We start from the raw sequence: 22418 nt of genomic DNA on the forward strand, positions 1-22418 counted from the left end.
AATAGCCCCATTTCTAACATGTCCTCTAATGCTGTTCTATGCCTCCAGTTTCCACTATTTAATTAGCTACAACCTGTATGTGCCTGCATTGTTTAAAAGTACACTCACTCACACTCTCTCTCATCCTGCTTTACAAAAAGTAACTGACAAATATCCAAATGTTTTACTAGACTGCTCCTGTACCATGCTATGGAGAACATCTATTCCCTGCCAACCTCTGTTGACTTAAAGGCAAGACGGGATCACTTTACTTCTTACTGTATAGCACTTTTCAGTCTGCAGAGAAAACCCACTGCCTTTCTAAAATGAACATGCAAACATCACAGCTCCACAACAAAGAGCTGGAGGCCTTGCTTATCACTTGGTCAAATCAAGTCAGGTTCACTTCAATAAGGCTATGCTGACTTATAAAAGCAAAAGAGATGGTTTGAAAGCTTGCAAATTACCTTCCCAAGCCATGGCTAGAGGAGAGCATTCAGACCTGCCCACCCCTTCTTCCCCACAAGCACACAGACTCCTGCCCTCTACCACGGGCCTAGCAGCAGCAGCACTGGGAGTTCCTCTGTTAGGTGAGAAGCCACTCAGGGCAGGGGCCATTTTTCTCCCAGGCTTAAGAGCCCCACCACCAAGCACAGCCTCTGGGCACTACCACCATGCATACCACCCTATAACATACGACATATGTGGCCCTACAACAATAACAGCATAACACCGGCATTAAATAGGCAACCTCAACACATCCTCTGTGCTCCAAGGTGTCACTGCACTGACAGTCGTTGGCACCCAGCAATCTCTTCTCAGAATGGTTCTCTGAAGTGAAATAGGACTCAAAATAAATACATTAAATTAGCAAAACTTAATTCACCAAGTCCATGGTTATTAGGTCATCTGCCTGAAGGGAAGACTCTTCATACGAGGTAAACAGTGGGGCTGAGCCCAGAGAGTCCAGTGTGTACAGAAAGTCGATACAAAGCAGCTTTCTTCATCCTGCTACAGGCCTGGTTCTTCCCTCCTCTAGAGCCTTGCTTCAGGAATACAGTGTCATCATCATCCACTGTAAAATAATGGGGAAAGTGGGTTGAACTCATCCATCCCTGCAAGAGCTCTGTGAGATTCACAACTGAAGTGGACTATGGACATTGGAGATTATCTGTCTCTGGGAGCAGAAGTCATAATAAAAGCAGAAGACTCAGAAGTCTGAGGCTCCTTGTTTCTTCAAACCTACTGTGTGAGTGATCAGGTAAAGATACCTTTCTGAACACTACAGAACAAAACATGCAGTGCCACTTGCAATACACTTGTCAGTCAGTGACCAGACCTTACCTCAGTTTCCCGGAGATAGATCCCTTTGCCATCTTGTGTTAAGTTGCGAAAGGCCTCTGCAAAAGAAGTGAGTGAGGACAGCAAAGCGATCACCAGCAGCCAAATCACACTGTCTCAGGTAAAACCTCAAAAGCAGAGTATGAGCCCTATTCACAAGTGCACTGAGCTGCTCTGTTCCATCACTAAAAGACCTCAGGAGGCTGGTACACAGGGAGCAGCCGAACAAAGTCAGGCATGACACTGTCCGTCCATCCAGCTGTGAAACCTCAAAAAGCAGGCGGGTCCCAACCTCACCCACAGCAGTTTTGAGACGTGTGAAGTGCCTACAGCATGAGCTCACAGACTGAGCATCAGCTGCTTCATCATCACAACTGCAGTCCCACCAAAGTTATATTCCAAAGCGTTCTCCTTCTTGGAAAAGGAGCAGTTTCCATCTGTAATTTGCCTACTTCCTCCTACAGAAGGATGGTGCAAAGCCAGGGAGCTAAATTGCTCTGGTACATACACCAGAGAGCTTGATTCCCTCTGTAGCTGCCCATTGCTTTAAGTTAATTACTCTTGGGTCTATTTAGAAACCCAGTCCTTCTAATTTTGACCTTGCCACTGCCATCTGGAGCAGTGTAAGAAGTGCCAGGGCTTTGCTGGGCAGCCCAGCTTGCCCAGCCAGACTCACCACCCATGATCTCCACTCGAAGCATGAAGCACACAAAGCTCTCGAAGCTGATCTTTAAGTCAGGGTCGCCATATCTGATTGCCATCAAATTACAGACTTCATTGCTGAGCGAGATGCCTTTGTGAAAGGGGAAGGAAAAAAGAAAAAAAAAACCCAGAATGAGATGGCAGCTCCCAACTGTACACAGCTCTGGATCTGTACACAGCTGAGAGCATGCACAACGGCTTGGCTTTCAGCCATTTGCCAAAAGCTTGGTTTTTCAAACCTTCCCCAGGATAATAAAATATTAGCCAGCCCAAAGCAGAACAATACACACATATCTCCTCTAAAGTTAAAATGGTTCAGAACTGATCCCCTATACTCACAGTCCTGCCAGAGCTGGGATAAAATACACCTGGGCATCCTTTATTTACAGGGTATGAGGGTAGTAACAGCAGGTGTGTTAAGAGCAATACTCCACAAGAGGGTAGGAAAGGAGATGAAAATCAAGAGGAAGTTCAAACAGAAAGCATCAGTCCCAATGCCAGGCAACATTTGCAAGGAATAGAAGCATTTTCTATTCATGGTCTGGGATTTGAGTTTGCTTTAGCAGAGGTCTGCCTGGGTTTCTCACTGTGCTTTCACTGACTCAGATGAACTGGGTGAACCACACACCAGAAAAAGGAGTGATATTTAAACTGTAAAGATGCAATAGAAGCTACAAGACCTGAGCATCAACCCCCAGTCAAAGCCCAGTAACAGATTGGTCCAGTATTTGGACCCACATGTATCATCTTCCATTTCCAGATCAAACTTTAGACATTATATATTAGTGGAGTCTGGCACCAGCATTGCCGCTGTGTAAGTCCTGCACTTCCTGATTCAGTCCCTGAGCTGTCATCTTCAGCAGAGGTAGCAATTTAATATGAGTGAGATCCGGCCTCCTGCACATATCCACACAATCCCACAGAGTCTTTTAAAGTTAAATTAGAAACAAATGGGAAGGGATTTAAAAACTGGGTCTAAAATAGACAGACACTTCTGTTTCAGAGAACTGTCAGTACAAGACCACCCTGGGGCACAGATTAAGTAGCCCACCCCACAGCAAAATAATTTTCAGATGTGTTTACCCAGCTACAGAAGGAAACAGAGATGGACAAGACCATGCAGCCCATGATATTTTCCACCCCACCCACACCTCGCCCCCAGGTTCTATCTACAATTCTCAAGACACTTCCCAGCACTGGGCTTTTTCCAGCCTTTACGAGGAAAGAGGAAGAGACTTGGCCAAGATGTGCTACAGGCTCACCTGTCTCCTGTACAGCTGCATGCAGTTCCACAAGGTCAAGCTTTCCTGATTTGCTGCTGTCTCTCTTCTGGAAAACTTCCTGAGGTGACAGGGGGAATGTTTTTAAATAAAACAAGTCACCCAAAAACCAACAGGCAACACCAAAGGGATTGTAAGCAGGGAGATACTGCAAGGGGAACCAGAAATTATTGTTATACCAAATAGAAAAGCAGCCTTTTCCACAGGACTCTGAATTCCTGGATACTCAATGTTCCAGAGGCATTCAGCTTTGTGGAAGAATTAAGATCAGATAATCTCAAAGTCAGGGAGCACCCATGACATAAAAAAAGAATAAAAAAATCCAAGCAAAAAACTGCATAGTCACTTTAACAGTCACACAATTATAATAAAGGGATAATGACTTCTCAGCCCACAAACCTATGTATAGGCTTAATCCTCCTCCCACTAAGGTCAGTACAAACCTGGCTACCGATTTCAGACATGCCAGGAATCAACCCCCTTCCCAAACCAATTCCATTCTGTCACAGCTGAAGTGTTATTATGGAGGGTGAGAAGTTCAATAGGCAGGGCCATGTCCCGGTGGTAAAGAAATCACAGTAACACCAAGTCTGCCCTAAGATATAATGCTCTGGTGAAGTATTATATGAGTCAGAAGTATCACTCATGCCAAGGATACATCCAGGAGAGCCAAGATACCCTGGCAAGCATCCAGGCTGAAACTCAGGCGAAAACTCTGGAAATCTGGAAGGGAGAAAAAAAAAAAAAAGAGAAAAAAGAAAGAAAAGGTTTGTTTTGAGAAGCCACTGAACATCTCTCAGAAAAACAGACTTTCACCAAATTCCCCGTCACCTGGGGGCTCAGGCCCCAAAGCCTTTGTGAAGCTTTAGACCCACTTGAAGATGTATCATTTATGATGATAAAAATATGAGGCAACAGGATGGATTCTACTAGTCTCAGAAAATCCAATATGAGCTCCCTGCAGGCATGCAATACAGAATGAAATATGGTGCACTATCTCCAGCTATTAGAGAAAATGGAAGGAAAAGGACATCCAAAGCTGTAATCCCAAACAGAATTTACTGTATGACCTTGAGCAAAGTAACTTGACCTGAAGAGCTTTGGGGAGCAGCACTGCAGATTACTTGAAACCCTTCTGCTAAATAATTCTCTCTTTCACAGACACACTGCCAGGTCTGTTAATATAATTAAAAGTACAGGCATCACTGAAAATACAAAGCTGCCTTAAAGCTTAGCATTCTTGGTTCATGCAGAAGTTACATGAAGAGTAACAGAAATAGACTCTAATCTTACTGCAAATCACGATTATACATTGTCTGTAGACTTCCACTGAGCAAAGGACAGAACCATAACTCACCAATCCCTTTCCTGCAGAAAAAGATGTTTTAATCTTGTAATAGCCCCATTTAGTAAATATGAATCAAGCACTGTAAATTTTTAAAATTAATGTATTAAAATCAATCACATATGAAAAAATAAAGACTCTGTTTAACATAGTCTTCTCATAGATAAGACAGTGCCTGGTGGGTCACTTTGCAAAGACAGAAGAGCTATCCTTGTCCACCTTTGTAGAAGGGTAGCAATGTCAAATTCAGGTTAGGTGGGAAAGGCATCTCATCAGTCTTTTGTTCGTCATCTTTGTTGCCTACAATGGCTGGATGGTGTCTTTTCTGTGTTGCACATTGGTTGTTACCAGTGAAGAAACTGGGAAGGAAAACTGGATTCATCATCATCTTATCTGTAACTTCACTGTTGTTCAGATCAAACAGACACTGCAATACTTTGCTGATGCCCAGGGACCACATTACAGACTTGTGGAATGCTCTGGGCTGCCACTGGCAGAGCCAATGTCACAGTCCTCATGAAGGAGACAACCTGAGGGCTCAACTGGTTCTCACAAGCATAAGTTACATGGGCTACCTGCACCTCCATCCTGTCTCCCAAACACAACCAGAGCAAGGAAAGCTCTAGGCATGCATAGCAGGGAAGAGTAAATACAAATAGGCATGATCCAGGCATTCCGAGGAAAAGACAAGTACCCTTCCACCACATAACTGCCAACAGACCACACCAACTTTATACACCTTCTAGTGGTGGTGCTGCTGAGACTGTGGCAGCGGTACAGGGCGAAAGGAGATGAAGTTTCAGAATCAAGGCTGGAGATAAGCTGGGTTTGGAGGTCAAAGTCAGGCCTGCATCCGCACACAAGAATCTATGCTTGCTCTTCCCTGTCATTCCTTCTGTTGTTGAAATTCAAGACAGATTAACTTTGCTTAAAAAATTTGTACCATGTTGATGCACACCCCAGCAAATCCTTTCTGTCTGGAAATCTAACATGGCATTAGAAGAGTCAATTTAGTCAGATTCAAGCCAGTTTCTCTTCCCAGAATTCAAGAAACAGATACAAGAGCTGAGGCTTTTCCCTAAGAAGGTTTATTTTACAGAAACACTATTGCTCAGCACTTACTTCTCCAAGATACATTATTCAGGATCCTCTGGAGCTGAACAGCATTTATTTCAGGATTCTGTGATATGGAAGAGAATTTTTATATATATTTTAGACATATTAAATCACTTTCTCCCTCTTTTGTTTTCCCAGCATGTCCCATCTTCATTCTCTGCTTTTTGGCCCTACTCCAGCCACTGCGAAAATCAATAGAAAAGACTCCCTCTGAATATGACAAGATTCTCGGCCTGCAAGAGCTGCAGTCTGCTCTGGGCTAAGTTCTCAGGGCCCCACATAGATCAATACAGTAGTGCAGATTTACCCTGAGTGAGAATCCAGACTGTTAACATTTCAGCCCTGGTGCCATCTGTCCCATCAAGCACACTGTCAAGAGAACTATTTCAAATATTTCACTTTTATCGTTTGCAAATAAAAAGAGATGGAAACTTTGGAGTATTTCCTTCTTAAACTTTTCAAAGCAGACACCTCACCTCCTCATTGCTGTACTAAAGTTCACAGGTTTTTCCAGAAACTGTGAGATTCGTTTGGAGAACTTTTCAAAATGTCACTCTTCAAAAATAAAACCTCATTTGCAGATCATTGAGGCATGCCAGGGTAGTGCTTTGAGAAGTGGCAGTACTGTTTGCCTCTGTGCCTATCTGGACCCCCGGACAGTGAAGGGCCAGCAGCTTGCAATGTGTGGCAATTTCTAGCACATCTGAAAGCCATGCCAGTCTCAAAATCAAAATCTTAAATGACAAAAAGGAAAAGCACTGTTTGTTTTTGGTAACAGCTTCCATCAAAATACTGCTATCAAAACAGCAAATGTGTTTTTGTGGAATAGCGTTTGCCAAATACAGGGCATGATCCTAAATAAACACAGCCATCTCTTCTGAAAAGTGAAACACTTGCAGCCCTCACCACAGTTAGTGGGATCCCTGAAGGTCAACTCTGTCCCAAACCAGGCCAGAGAGAGTGAGCACTAAAAAGAACCGTTCACAATAAGGATCATGCTTCACTAAGAAAAATAGTGGGGGAAAAAAGCAGTCATGGGACACCTGGTACTTTGTGGTAACACCACAAAGCAAGTTAGCTGCCACCAAACTGTGATGTATGCAACAAATGTCAGTATTTCAGGGAATGTTCTCTAATAGGCAACTTTCCTCAGTGAATGTAAGAACACCCTAAAGGGTAGGATGGACCCACACAGTCCATCTATTTGCCCCCACTACAGGCAATAGGAATTAATATTTCAGGAGAGCATGAGAGTCTGGTCAGCTTCTGCAGTCCAGCCTCCTGTTTCTCTGGCACCAACACCTGTTGGAAAGGGGATCCTAAATCCCTGCCTAGTCCTTTAGTATCTGTTTATGGACCTGCTGTCCATCAGCTTGCTAATACCCTTTAGGCCTTTGATACTGTCAAATCTACAATGTCCTGTGGCATTAAATTCCAATCATTCACACGCTGTTCTGTACAGAAGTATGCCTGTCTCAATGCTAACATATTCCTAAGCTCTGCAGTCAAGTCTGCTGCATGGAATCAGCACTGTATGCACAGCCCAACCTCCTGCAACCCCTCTCTGTTCCCCATGGTTCTATGCCCAGACTGCCCTTGAACATCCACATGCTTTTAATTTCACAAAGCCACAGAATAGTTCTGCAGGAGTTTACCCTGGCAGCTCATGCACACACTTACCTGTTGAAAATGCTTTGTGAAAAAGTCCTCCCAAATCTTGCCTTCGTACCTATCGACAATTTCCTTTATGATATTAAAAAAACAATAATCATTAACTCCAGGAAGAAAAATATTGCCATCCAATATAGAGTTACTAATGATGCTTTCCCAGAAATGCACTCTCTTCCCCTGCCCTTCCACCTTCTGCCCACCACTGCAATAAATGCTGCATCACTAATGCAGCCCAGCACTAAGATAGCTCCTCACCTCACAGAAGTGCTGTTTCTTGGAAAAAAAGTACTCAGATATTCAGTGGGAAGAAACATTTCTCCACACCAAGCCACTCAACAACAAAGAATGTGGCTTACTCCATGCCAAGAAGAGAGAGAAGTGTTTCTGTCCTCCTTTATAGAGGCAAATAGGGGAGATGAAAGAAGGAATGGCCCTGTTTATGCCAGTAGAACAGACTATACTATAAACTCCCTGGCACAAATTGCAGACACACACACACTGCCATGGAGCTCCATTATTTTGAAAATAACCTATAGGCTGCTGCATGGGAACAATACTATGCCAGTTCCACATTGTCTTTAAAAGTTTAAAGGCATGAAAGGAGTGAAGTGCAAGGCTGTACCATGAGTCTTCAAAAAGCCATGACTAGGAAAGGCAACTGCAGACCAAGTGAGACAGTGTCAGTAAAAGAAGTTTGCAAAAGGACAGCTAACAAAATCTGCCTGTCCACTCCTGACTGCATCTGTCCACATGATCCAAGAGACTCCATCTGTAAATGCAAGCTGCTCTTTCAGAAGTGCTGCAACGAAAGCACTCACATTCTCTCAGCCTCACATTCTCACATTCTCACTGGGCAGAGCAACAGGGAAAACCCAACACCTGGAGCTGAAGAGCAACCCAAAGACCTCATTCCCCTCATACTCACCTTAGAGAGAGTGAAACTGGTGTTCCCGCCCATTTCCCTGGAGAAGCAAAAAAGTAGGCACGTTAAAGAGATATCACAGAGTGTTTGTCTTATTATAGGTGGCATCCCCCATTCCCAGAAGGGTCCTCAACCTGCTGTTGCAGCATATGGGTTTTTTCCTCAGTGCTACAGCTGCAGTAAGGGAAGCCCTCACATCCGTACAGCTCCCCAGGGACTGCTGGCATCTGAAGTCTCCCAAGCACCATTTCTGCACAAGCAGCCATCCTAGCATCACCAGGAAGGCCTCCTGGCAGATCGATGGTGCATTAAAACCTGTTGTCCTTCTCCACAGTCACAAACACGAGCATGCAGCAAGAACCCCTGTGTGGACTTAGCCCAACATTTCTTGAAAGTCTAAGGGCAAAAGCAGTGCTTTAGCCACTGAGCACCCTAAGGTAGGAACACCCCAAAGCCAGACCCTCCAAAAAGCAATCGTGCTGCTTTTTGCAGAGTAAAGTCTTTATGCTGCCCCGTTAGACTAGAAAGACCAGACTATCCCACCATCCCAGAGAATTAGGTGCTGCCAGAGGGGCAGCAGCACCTCACCGAAGAACATGCTTCCTGGAGAAGACCCGCAGGATGAATTCAGACTCCTGCTGAGGCTCCAGGGTGGATGGGACAATCACATAGACACCAGGCTCCAGGTGGAAGTCATGAGTCACTTCCCGCTCATCAAGGAAGACCTGGTGCTTGTTCACATGCTGATGTCGGGCAAAGAAAGCTGGGGGCAGCTTTCTGTTGCTGTCCTGGTACTGTTAAGGGAAGAAACAGAAGATAAATGTGTTCTATACCAGCTGAACAAATGACAAAAGGCACATGGAGAATTCACAGGCATGGCATAGATGGCCTGCCTTCACAACACAGGTTTTTACAGCACAAGCAGATAACAGGGCCCAAAAGACTCGGTCTCCTCCCAGGACATGGTAGTTCTCACTATGCATCGCCCCTGACTTCAGTTCCAATTCCTTAGTTGCTCTCAGCTTGCTATCTCTCTATATGGATCTTGGCAACTGTTATAAACCCAAAATTAGAGTCGTGGGCACCACCATTCCCCCTCAGATGCAGCAGTGGTAGTGTACTAGGGCCACACCAGACCCCTTCTGCCAGGAAGTTTAACTCACTTGTAACCCAGACAATGCCCAAAATATTTAATTCAGGCATTGGAACAGGCTGCCCAGGGAGGGGGTTGAGTGACCAACCCTGGATGTATTTAAAAGACAGGTAGACAAGGAGCTTAGGGATATGATTTAGTAAATAACAGGTACAGTCAGACTCAATCTCAAAGGTCTTCTCCAGCCTAGTGATTCTGTAAAGGAGTGGCACCTTACCTCATGGCTACCATGCTTGGAAATACAGTAACTGGGAACACAATTGTGCTTCCCTGACTCTACACCCAAACTAGTTCTTTGCTAGCCCAGATTCAAAGGGATTCTCATTTAAGAGGTGTTCTGCATAGCAACCGAGTGGAGGGAATGCCCTTTCAAGATAAAAGGAGCTAAAACTTTCTCTGTTTTAAATGGCCCTCTGAGGTCAAGGCCAAAATTAGGACTCACACTAGGGTTTAACTTCCAGAGGCCTTCCTCATCCCAAAGGCTCCTGGCTAAAGGAAATGCTAGAAATACAGCTGGCTTTGGGAAGCTGAGAACACCTGTAGTGTCAGCTCCAGAGCATCCCCAGTCAGGAAAGGAAGCTGAGCACCCTGGGAGATCCCTGACTTGCATGGAGGACAGGCTCTGTTCCCACCTCTTCCCAAGACTAGGAGGCAGCAGAAAGGTCATTCTGTCTCCCCTGAGAGCTGCAATGAGTCCAGCTTAGATACAGCCAAGAATTGGGCACCATCCACAGTTGCAGCAGGGACAAAGCTGATCAGATAAACAGTGATGTGACATAATATTTTTGAAGACCCAGTGCAGAAGATGAAGAACTACTGTCCCTTTTCAAGGCCAACTGAGCCCTTCTGACATGGCTGCTCTTCAGAAGAGTCAGTGGATAGCTCTGCATTAGCAGTGACTTGCTGCAGTGCCCCACTGAGCTTCAACACAGTGTTAGCAGCTGTCAGCCAAGGAACAAAGCAAACATAACACCTCTGCTGTTGTCGTAACAGCTGCACCAGCCCAGGAGGTCTCTCAGCAAAAACCCAGCAGTGATGACAAGAGACTCACCTGTAGGTCTACCTGCAGAAAGAAAAGAAACAGAACATCTGTCAGACAGTGACCTCTGGGTCCCACATCATGTAGCCAAACCACTGCTGAAAAGCAGCTACATACAAACAGCTGGTTTTCCTCAGCCCCTTCACCTGAAAACCCTTCCCTAGACCCACCTCTCCATAACTGTGGAAACTCAAAGCAGCAACAAGAGCTGTGGCTCTGTTCAAGGGAGGAGAGTGGTCTGCAAGGCACACAGATAAGCAGAGAATCAAGGGAGGGGGAACTCTTGCTCCTTCTAGTGATATCTGCCTACCCCTGGATACACAGAGAACTAGTGGTATTCACACGTGGGCAGCTGCCACAATTTTGCTAGGGTTGGAAATAACCTGAGGGCAGCGCTCTCCCTGCCCCAAAGAAAGAGGTCTCCTGGCACTGTCTCCCAGATCTTGCACATACTCTCAGCCCAGTGTGCTGTGAAGCAAGAGGCATTTTCTGCTGCTCTGCAGGCTGATACACAGCATACCAGGGAGGCGGCAAGTGGGGTACGGAGCCTGAGGGAGCCCAGCCCTTATAGGTGAGAAGTCTGGGCACAGGCAAGGAGAAGTGAGCACAGATCATCCTGCACACAGCAAAACTCTCAATCTGCAAAGCTCTACAGCTTACAGTGGCTGGAAGCTTTCCTATTTGGTGAAAGCGAGAAAGGGAAAGCAATTCTCTGCACCTTGTAGAGTGAAAAGCCAATGAAGAGGTGAGGAGCTAGGTTCCGGTGTTTGCTGCTGTGTTTCTGCATAAGGGATATAACCACATTGCAGGAACCCAGGCTTTTTTTGCTGTCTTCAGCTGGTAAAACATTCAGCCAGTACTGAGGATTCATCCAAAAGGTGCCTAAGCAAAGCAAGAAAAACGGTTTTATGTCATTTTCCATCACAAAATTGGTTGCCAGCTTCCCACCTGATGCCTGACATCTGACTGAATAGGTCACAGACTGTAGGGACCTCCAGACCCCACAGGGATTTGACCTGAGGGTACAGTTTAGAAGTTCAGCAGTGCAACTGCTACATAGGACAGGAAGGCAGCCCAGGAACAAGGAACACTTCTGCACATCTGCAACTATGAGCTCATTTTGTGAGATTATAGTGAGATAGATATATATATATCTCATTATTGCTCTATCACCTCCAGTGTACAGCCTAGCTGACTTCAGATTCCATCTGCTCTGCTTCCACGAGGGCTGAGCCTCTACATTTCCCATTCACTTTACCTAAAATACCAATATCTGGATATGCTGAGGATGCAAATTTTAACAGACAAGTCTCATGCCCCAAAGCAGCTCAATGTTTGCAATTGATCCTAGGACTTTTGCAGCTCCTTTTGGACCGTAACCAGCCCACTGCCCTATGTTTGCAACTTCTGTGAGAGCAGAAGCTAGTCAAAGCCCTTCAGCTGCTTATTTCTGATGTTTGTGTGGAGGGTCAATCAGGAAGAGAATGTTTCTGTTGTCAGTTTTGTATTAATGGGCATAAGGTGCTGGTAACTGAGTCAGCAGAGAAGTGTCACCCGTCATCCAAAAGATTCCTAAGCACTCCTCACCATTGCAGAACCCCTGACTTCCTCCTGCTGTGCTTCCTTTAACCCATCTCCCACTCTTCAGAGAGTACATCCACTTCTTCCCATCTTCCCGGCTCATCAGGTCTGGAGTTAATTTACAGATCATCAGATCTACAAAATGAATCTTAAAATCTTGCAGAGACATCCTGGGGAAAGAATGCCAAGAGATAACTTGTCAGCAGCTTCGTTTAGTCCATATGGCTTATAAAAAGAAAAGGAAAGGGAGCAGGGAATTTCGAAGCCACACCATTCTGTGCTACATATGGTAGTGCTCATATTTTATTAGGCAGTAAAGAAGAGAGCGTCTGCTCCAGCAGCAGCAGCATCTAGCAGTAGCAAATGCACGAGTAAAGTTTCAGCAAAGGATAGCAGCACAGAAATTAAAATAATATTGCCACCAAAGGGACCGCAGTGAAATGACACAGCTGACAACATTGCCACCTCGTGGCAGCAGCAGTAGAGAAACCACAAACAAACACAAGGCAAGCAAGAGCTTCCCAAGCTATCTTAAAGATTAAAGGAAGCACAAAAGCCCCCAAAGCTGCTCATGTCTCCAGAAACCCTGACAGATCTGGCAGTGTCCTGCTTCTCTCTCATTCCTCCCATCAAAGAAGAGCGCGTCTCTTCCACGTCAGCACTGCTACTGCTCCTCACATCATCAAGCAGAGAAGAGCGAGAAAGCAAGTGTGGGCTGTTACAAAGCAGATCACATATGCCTTGATTTAAGTGGCAATGTGATGCTTCATCTCCAGATGCAGCCTCAGAGAGGGGAGACTGTGCCAGTACCAGAATTCTCCATCTTCCTTCTTTTTCCTCAGCAAAATCTTCTCCTTTGGGCTCAGCAGCTCCCATTTGTAAGAGCTGAGGGCAAAAACATGAAATGACTAACCAAATGTGGCCACACGCTCAAGGCAGAGTACCTAGCTTTCATCTGTAAAAAGAGGCCCAGTCCCTGTCCCCACATATCTCTACATTTATGTGTCACTAAATACCAGCCCCCTCTGGCTTCAGCCACAGGAGACTCTCCACAAGCACCCTGGGTCCTCTGAGATGTAGCTACACGGCTCCAGCTTTATCCAGCAAAAGCCAGAAATGCTCCATTTCCATCAGCTAGTGCACTCACTTGCACATGCAGCTTCCAAGTACTTAAATATAGAAATCTAGACCTGTTTTGTTGGTTAATTTTCTGTCAAAAGAGACATAATAGGAAGAGTGTTTGGCATAATGAATGAATGACTAGGACAGCACAAGAGGCAGCTGGGAGTCGTTTAAAAGGCAGGCCTACAGTATGTTGCTCATTATGCTCTTTCACAGGAACAGCTGGTATGTTGTCATTATGTGACAGACACGCATCAGAGAAGTCACTGCTCTGCAGACAAGGTGAAAGTCACTCACATTCCCAACACCTCCCTGTGCTCTTCCCTTCTCTCTACCTCCAAACCTCATCAAACAGGTCCTGTGCAGGCAATGTAGTGAAGCTTAAAATGTTAGATCATACTCTGCTTCAAAGAGGAACAGGACACAAGTCTACAGTTGCCTGTGATGTAGAATGCAAACCACTGCCTTTCACAGATCCCAATCAAAAAACAGGGGGCCTGTATTTACATCTGCCTATTTGCCTCACTTGTTGCTTCCTCTGATCTCCTACTCCACAACAAGGATGGAGTGCTCCTTCCTTTGCAGCTACCCAATTCCAATACTTTGCAGCTCATGGACTATAACAGTCCCCCCTGTGATAAAGGGCTGTATGCCCTGAAACACACTGTTTAGAGCCTCCTGCACAGCTATCTGTCACTTCACATGCCATCCAGACCACAGCAATGTGGTCAGCATCTGATAGTTGTATTATGTTTCCTCTGGCATTCGGTGGACAGAAAAGCAGAACTGAGCCCGCTGAAACTGTGTGTGAAGTGAACCCAACTATGCAAGTATTATCTGCTGGAGAAACATGAATTTATTGAGTCTCTGCTTTGAAACCAGAGGGTCTGCACAAGCAACTGTTACCTATCTTAATGCTGCTCTCAGCACTAATTCATGCCTGAAGATGGCAGCATCTTTCCTCCAAGAAATTCCCTCACGCTGAGCCTCAAACCTTTTTTAAACTCACCTGTCACTCCAGTCTCCTTTCCATTCAATTTTTCCCCATGGATTTCTCAGTCTCACTAGGTTTTCTGGTCCATATTGACAGGTCACCTGCAGAAAACAGCAGCCCTGTACTTATCAAAGTCTCAGCAGTTCTCATTTGCTTTCACTGTAACTGTGTCAGATATTAACAAAAATTTTGTTTGTTCTTATAAATACAAGCAAGTATAATGATTTAAAAAAATAATTAAAATTAATCTAGGAACATGCAAGTCTCAATGCCAGCACAGAGATTAACATGTTTTATCTTACCTTCTATAATCAAAACCAGAGACCTCACAGACTCCTAGTTTGGAGACTTAACTGCAAATTCCTCTTCCTTTCCTTGTGTGCTTATGTCAGGGCAGGACTGTACTACTGTGAAAGCTAAGTCCTACCCCAGTGCAACGGCACAGCACAGTACAGCCCATGGGGTTACCACATAGGTCAAGACTTCCCAAACTGGGATGCCATGGTGGGAGAAGAGGGAGAAAGGCTGACAGCAGAATGGCTGACTTCACATCAGCTCCATGTGTTCAGTCAGTCCCTCACTCCCACCTGTCTCTTCATGCCATCAAAGGAGCCAGACTGACAGACACATCCCTGATAAAGTCCATACCTAAACCCCTCCTGCTGCGTGTAGGAGACACAGGTGAGCATCATGCAGTTCATATGATTGCTTCCAGCTTTCCTAGTGCCTCTTGCTAGAGGTACTGAACATCTTTTACTCATATCCATATCGCATGTCCAAAGCCCACAAAGTCAATTGACATCCTTGTCAGCCTCCTTTGAGGCTGGACAAGACAGTCATCCACTAGGAGGAGAAAGCTTGAGCTTTCTACCACTCTCTGGGACCTGGTATTTTACTGTCCCTTACCCGGAGACAAGTATCTTTAGGGGACTCCCAGTCATACTTTTGCAGATCAGTAGGATCCACCTGCACTGTCTGCAGAGAAGCCCAGTTCAGTTCCCTTACTCACGTTTCCAGCTGCAGCTTTTCATGTTTTGACCCTTGTATTCCATTATCTCTGCTTCTCTATGGCCTCTCCTCTGACTTCAGAGGAAGGCTTTTGACCCCAAGTAGGTTTCAGCACATCCTCCTGGCATCCCCACAGGCCAGCCCTTTCATCCTTAACAGCTAAAATCCATTTGTAGGTGATGATCTCAGCAGAGCCCTATGAATCACTCCCACCCTGAGAGGTATGCTGATCTATAACCATCGCTCTTTACAGCAAGGTCACAATATTAAGATGGACACACTTGAAAGTGAATCTTTACAAACTGCACTCTCTTTTAGCCTTAGACAAAGAGAAGAGCCCTGGAGAAAGAGATACTGTAGTTGTCCCAATGAAGGTTTGAACCTGTGACTGCAATAAAAATTGCTCACATCCAAACAAACCTGGAACCTGGGACATTAGGGCTAGTCTTACCTTCCTAATACCAGTTATTGTGTAGGCATGGCCAGCAACAAGCCCATTCTTCAGGACCTTTGTTGCCTGTATACAAGGAAGAGAAACAGAAAGAAAATAAACCTTTTATTCTGTCCCTACTTACACAGCAGGCTCATACCAATGCCAGAGACCTGTACTTATGTAAGCAATGATTCTCAAAACAAATGGAGAATGGTTTCATCTAAGAAAAAAAGAAAAAGTCTAAGCTCCTAATAGCTGTATTTTTCTGTATGCTTGGAATTGCAAGATTGGTCAGGAAGGTCACTTAAATTGTGGATCTCTAGCTAGAAACTCTCTCACTTTTTAAAAGCCTAGGAAGTTATGGTTTGATTTCAGAATAGTAAGGTTTGCCAACATCTGAAGTGTTAGCATAAGGCTTGGAAGCCAAGATTTGAAGTCTGTTCTAAACTCCACACCCTTCTGTCTCAGCTATAAACTCATTCCACAGGTCTCTGTGCCTCACTGCAACATTTGCAAAAATGGAAAATGTATTCAGTAAAAATGGGGAAAATGCAGTAGGTCCTTACTCTTTGATAGGTAACTCAGTTCTTAAACGTAACAACAGGGAGCTGAGAGCATCAGGAATCGAAAAATGTGCAGAGTTTAATATTAAGAATTTGATTTCTACAGAAAGCCACGTGTGGCAGCTTTGATAGTTTTTGAGTCACAACAGTCAGCTGAATAGAGAAAGAGAGGTCTAGAAAGGCTTTTAGCCATGAAGCCATTTGATGTCACTCCAAGCCTCACCCCTAAATGTGTCTGACAGCCCATGAGAGATCGGCTGTAGGTTGCTCTTGTCAGGATATCCCACAGATCAGGAGGAGCTGCTGCAAGCTTGATTCTTATATTAACACCACCTGTAAAATCCACCAAGGCTTCTGAAACTTGCCCAATCTGCAGATCTTCATAGGAGCCGTAGAGTCTAGGAAAAAAAGACATCAATATATTCTTGGGGTTATAGGTTGAGAACAGCATGCCAATGAAAACATACAGTAAAGCTTTGTAAAAGTAAAAGGAAGGCTGTTAACTCTTTTTTAATCTTAGGGGAATCTGTGGCACTTAGGAAGAAGGGAATCTAACAAATCGCCTCCAAGGTTGGCCATTGGCTGAAAAGGACTCTTCACTGTCATCCCTCACTGCCCAGGAATGACAATGTATCTGTCCCTACTTCTTTGATAATTCTCCCTTAGCAAATGTTGTCCGAATTTATCAACACTGTGCTGCATCTAATTCTCCTGGTTTTTTGTCCTCACGCTAACACCAAGTGAAAATAACTGAACTTTCTCTCCTTTGCTGTGATCTTTCTTTCAGTGTTAACCAGGATTTTTCCCTGCTCTGCGGAGATTATTTCAGCCCAGGATTAACAAACTCCATCAGTTATGCCTTGTTGCTTTCTTCTTAGTCCTGTTAAACCACTGTAGACAAAACACCCTACAGAGAAGCCTGTATTCTTGCTGTGCCACATGACTTGTTGAATGCCTTTGTCTTAGGGGCCCCAGAGTGCGATTCCTACCAAAACCAAAGTTTGCTTCAGCAAACCTCCAAAATAAAACTCCTTGGAAGTTTCTCAAACTGATAACACAACAAAGGAGGCATCAGAAATCATTCACCTTTAAAAATCCCTATCTGTGGCCTTCTGATCCTCCACGGTATTTACAAGGAAGGCATCATCCTAAGCAATACACTCCAAACAGCGATAACATTCAGAAGACAACCCCCCAGGATAGCTCTGTTTTCACACCTACTCCTGAATCTTTAAACTCTTAAGGCCTGGATTGATAACAGCTACTGCAGCAGCAGCTTTTACTGTGTAATAGTAGACAGATGAGAACCATTTACTACACTCCAAATGTGGCAGGGCCTGGGAGATGCATTTATAAACAAGAACAAACTGCGTAGGCACCAACCAACATATTTCAGAGATACTATTTGCGTAACTTGGAATGAGTCACTTACTTGGCATATGCCTTCTCCAGAAGGGCTCCCCAGAACACATTCTTATAGACCGAGGAAACAAAGACCAGCTCCCCTTCCTCATTCACCGGCAGGCGATCATCAACAACCACGTCAACCCATTCACCGAAGTGCCAGAACTGTCAGGGGAAAGGAATGAGGTGATATTTCCCTTAGAAGGGACCTCCCCTTGAAACAGGAAAGGAAAGATGGTTTTGCTGTGGGCACAGGACAAGCTACCTTGGGGGAGGGCTGCTTTGGGTCAGTAGGATGTGCTGACTCACCCACAAAGCCAACCCTCTGTCCCACCCTGCCACAGGAGAAAACAAAGCCTGTATCAGGTGTAAAAGGATTAAGCTGGGAAATTAGGCACAGCTAGGCTTCTGGGGTAGGCCTTCCTAAATGAAGGGCAACAGAGCTGTATCAAGAGCTGGGCAAAAGGGTAGAAGGTTGAAGCAGATGTGCTCAAGCCCTGCTGACTGTTGCCACTATAGAAGGCTTTTGTCTGGATTAAAATATGAGTAGTGCACAGCTGGAGAGAAGGGCCAAGCAGACGTATAACCTTAGACTGGCCTGCAGTTAATCCACTCCCCACACTGCTTTGTGGGAGGGGTGATGGGCTACCCTGCAGGCTGGGATACTCTCTGGCCATGGGTAACCAAAACATAACATGGGATATTTTTTTTTTAAGACTTCCCCATACTCTAAGGGGCACAGATGTACCCGGAAGTGGAAAATGCCAGCATAATTCCTCTCAAAGCTCTGGTTTTGTGGCACGACTGCAGTCAAGATGTCCTGATGGAACGTGAGGGCTTCCAGGGCTGCCAGGAACCAGCAGTTCTCTGCACCAAGACAAATGGACATACGCAGTTGGCTGAAAAGTGAGTTGTCAGACAAGTTCAGGAACACCACCAAGATCCTAGCAGAAGAGCTGTTGTGCTGATGTTTTAAAAATTATAACAAATCATACACAGAAAATAAACACAACACCTCTGGATTGTCTCAACTAATCCATGATTGATTTGTAACAGTTCTCCCAGGATCTTTTCATTTGAATACTGATTGGTTAAATGAGAAATTTCAGCAAGAAACAGCTCTTTTATTTTCTACTGATATCGTGTGGGTTTTTTCTGTCCTCTGTAAAGACACACTGTTAAAAAAAAACCCAACACTTTTATCTTTTTCTTTGAAAACATTAACTTTTCAGAAGGAAAAAAAATAATTTCTAATAGATCTTACATGCAAGATCCATACAAATTTTTATCAGTAAAAAATAATTAGGAATCAGTAAAAATAATTTTGTCCTGCCTTTATCTATGTTGCAGGTGACAATAAAACTTCTACTTCAGACCACATGGGGATAAACATTCTTTTTCTAACTGCAAAGCTGGGAAGAGAACACGTTCACACTAAGCTTCAGCTACAAAGACAGCAAAAGTCTTGGATGTTCCTGCTTTTGTGGTCTCTGTTTAATTATCAAGCAGCAACATTACAGACCAGTAAAAATACAGGATCACTTTCTACTGCAGTACTGGCAGACACAGAAGCGACACAGAGAATGGTGACTGCAGCTCGTGGAGATAACTCTCACCCCTCAAATCCCACCTTGAAGCTTGCCAGGCTTTTTACTGAACCTATGCCATCTTAATGACTGCTTCATCGACACTGTGCCAAGTGAAGAGAAGGATACACACGCCTTCTATTTCTATGCCAAATTTTATAGTCAAAATTCCACACAAAATGTTACCTTGTACAAAGGTATATTTGTACAAAGGAACTTACTTACCCACCAATCCTTGACAGAGATCAAGCTGCTTTCTGTTTGCAGCATAAAATACTGGACTTCTGTGCAAAGCCTGGGAAGCACACAACCAAGGAAAAAAAAGAGCAAAAAACAGAGTAAAGTCAGTAACATGAGCTGATGAGCAGGTTTAGCTTGAAGTCAAGGACTTTCTGAGTGCAGAGCTGCAATCTTGTAAGATGGGAAATCCAGTGAGTTCCTCGTTTAGGATGCGAAAACCTCATGGATATGTGACACAAAACACTCCATCTGCCTGCTCAAAGCTTTCAAAATCCTCAGGGTCCCTGTGACTCCGCAGACATTAGTCTGGTTCGGGTGTAATGTCAATGTTATTATGTGCTCTGGCTAACCTGACACAACCCTGAGCACAACTTTGTGCTTAGTCCACGCTGAATTTGGTCTCTGACATAAGCCACTGTTGTTCCAATGCATTGCCATGGGTCTCCACAAACACACTGAGAAGACAACCCTTCAGACCTGCCAGGCCTGCTCCTCCATAATTGCTGAGTTTCAGCCAAAAGAGGCCACAACAGCAGAGCATAACTGTTCAAACTTCCACCTAACCTGGCTGATGCCTCCACAATTTGACTGGCAGTCAACCCACAGACTAACTGATGGCTGCCACAGAAGTTCCAGTCGCTGTGACAAGAGTGTGCCAGTGAAGAACTGTTCAGAGAGAAATTACGCTATTTTTTTTCCTCTCACAAGTGCCTCTGGGTGTAAATTAATAACCCAACTGTCAAACTTATGCTTCACTCTAATGACCCACAAATTGCTCAAGCTAATTTTCACACTGTTGGCTTCCCCTTCAGGCAGCAGCAAAGAAACAGCAAACCCTCACAAGGCAGTTACAGTAATTAGACACCAGCCCCTACCCTTGGTGAATTTTGGTGTTCAGTTTGCAGGCCATCAGTCATAGATGCATCAAGCTACAAGCCTGCAGGCTGAATAGCAGAATCTCTACATTTCCTCTGCTAAACAGGGACTAAGGGATGTGCAATATTCATCCTCAGAGAGCCTTTGCTGAGCTAAGGTTGGCATTCAGAGCAAACAACAGCCTTCTTCACAAGACAGTTTTAGAGCATCAGAACAAGTGGACTGAGAGATGGAGCAGATTCCAAGTCTGTTCCAATATCTCTGGAGTGGAGTAACACCTGAAGGGCTTTGCAGAAGCCAGAACTCACATTGACCTTTCCCTCCCAAATACTTCTATGCTGATATAGCTGCCTCACCTACAGTGCCTGGTACAACCCAGCTCCGGTCCCCTTAGGAATACCCTCTTCCTCTGCCTGCAGATCCTGACTTAACACAAACCATCTGCAAGACCTAATTACTTGCAAAACCTTGAGAACCAGGGCTGTTATTCCCAAGCTCTCCTGCTTGTTTTGCAAAGGTGCCTCTACTTTCCTGGTGATTATCATGAGTTTAGCAGAAACTGATCCCTTGTTCAATCTGACAAAACATGAAAGAAGGAAAATAACTTAGCTAGGAGCCGCTAATAATCTTGTATTACTTGGCAGAATTCCCTTACAGACAAGGTAACATAAGGAGTAGTTATTGCTGCTGACATTCTCAGGTAATTCCATATATTGCTTTCATGAAGATCTGGTTGTCAGTATGTTGCTCAGTGGCTCAATAAGAACAGAAATTCCATTGTTAGTAACAGGCCTTATCTATCTGTGCCAGGCCCCTGTTCTGGCCTTCTAGACTTGTTATCCCTTTGTTATGAGACCCTGTGCTGTGACCAGTGCTTGAAAACAGGTGTCTTGTGATGTTCAGTCTAAACACGGGATACGAGGCCTTGGAAACAGTGAGACAAGTAGAAAACAGAGACCCCAGAACTAAAAACAACTCACTGACCGATAGTAGTAGAAACTCAACCTTGAGAGCTGGGAAAAGACTGCTATATATGCAATAGACTAAACAGTTAAGCAGGAAAAAAACAGTGCAGCAAGATAAGGCACCTGCAGCTGCCTCTAAAAGTAGCAGCCTTCAGCACCACAATGGTACATGGTATATGGGAATGGGGTTAAAGGCTAAGAACTGTCTGGAAACTCAGAAATCTTCTAAAGGTCAAGATCTCAAATTTTGGGGAGAGGCATCATCACTATAAGAACTGTCATGAAGGAATCACGTTGGGATCACCAGAGCTGTGAGCTTCAATGACACCAGCTCCCCTGCTCTCTTTGCCTTCTCTCCCTGCCTGCTGAGTGTTACTGGATATGAAATAGAATCAATGAATCTCCTGAGTTGGAAGGGACCCATAAGGATTATCGAGTCCAACTCCTGACTCCACACAGGGACAGCCAGGTCAGAGCATGGGACTAAGCACATCATGTGGACGCTTCTTGAACTCAGTCAGTGAATGAGGCTGGTTATGATTTTGGGCAACAAATGCTTCAAAGGCAATTCTGAAATACCATGCAGCCCAGCTTCCAAAATGACAGCTGATACAATAAGTGCAATGTCTGGAGGCACACCTAAATTAAAGTCTAAGAGTAGCCTGCGCCATATTAAAACTATTTGCTGGCTATCGCCTGGCTGTAATCATCCTCTTACACTACAGTATTCACTGAAAGTCACTTACATGTGGCCTCTTCCACTGTAAATTTTGGGGTAGTTTCTTTAGCAGTGGTCCCATTCCAATAGAACTGATGTGAGCAGGGAAGCTGTCATCTGTGAACAGGCATTTGTTCTTCAAGCACGTCTCCAGCAAGGCCTGGTAGTTCTGCTGGATGGGTAGGGTGTGTTTTTGAAAGATATTCCTCCCTAAAGGCACAGGTGATTTCTTTTTCCTCAGGCATGGCAGAAAAAACATGATGATGTCCACAGTAACGCCAGGGTAATTTTTTCCACTGAGGATTCTGCAGGGATCTCACCCTGCGCAGTCCTGCTGGAAACTCCTGCTTTCTTGGAATGAGGTGTGTCTTCTCCAGAAG

At 44.7% G+C, this 22418-nt stretch overlaps 1 protein-coding gene across 1 annotated transcript; it reads right to left on the bottom strand.

Annotated features, from left to right (window-relative positions):
* Window positions 1-1027: 1027 nt before the first annotated feature.
* CAPN14 (calpain 14) lies at window positions 1028-22418 on the bottom strand (the record flags this gene model as incomplete). Its single annotated transcript, XM_084261392.1, has 21 exons — window positions 22067-22418; window positions 19465-19534; window positions 18402-18520; window positions 17682-17818; window positions 16473-16647; window positions 15705-15770; window positions 14261-14346; window positions 12940-13014; window positions 12136-12299; window positions 11267-11430; window positions 10561-10572; window positions 8945-9150; window positions 8360-8396; window positions 7444-7506; window positions 5770-5827; window positions 3961-4025; window positions 3482-3550; window positions 3285-3363; window positions 1997-2113; window positions 1324-1379; window positions 1028-1054 (listed from the first exon to the last, which is right to left on the bottom strand). The coding sequence occupies exons 1-21, from the start codon at window positions 22295-22297 to the stop codon at window positions 1028-1030; spliced, it is 2076 nt and encodes a 691-aa protein (XP_084117518.1). The 5' UTR covers window positions 22298-22418.

The sequence above is a fragment of the Gallinula chloropus genome (assembly GCF_964237585.1).
Source record: "Gallinula chloropus genome assembly, chromosome: 3".
Classification (NCBI taxonomy): domain Eukaryota; kingdom Metazoa; phylum Chordata; class Aves; order Gruiformes; family Rallidae; genus Gallinula; species Gallinula chloropus.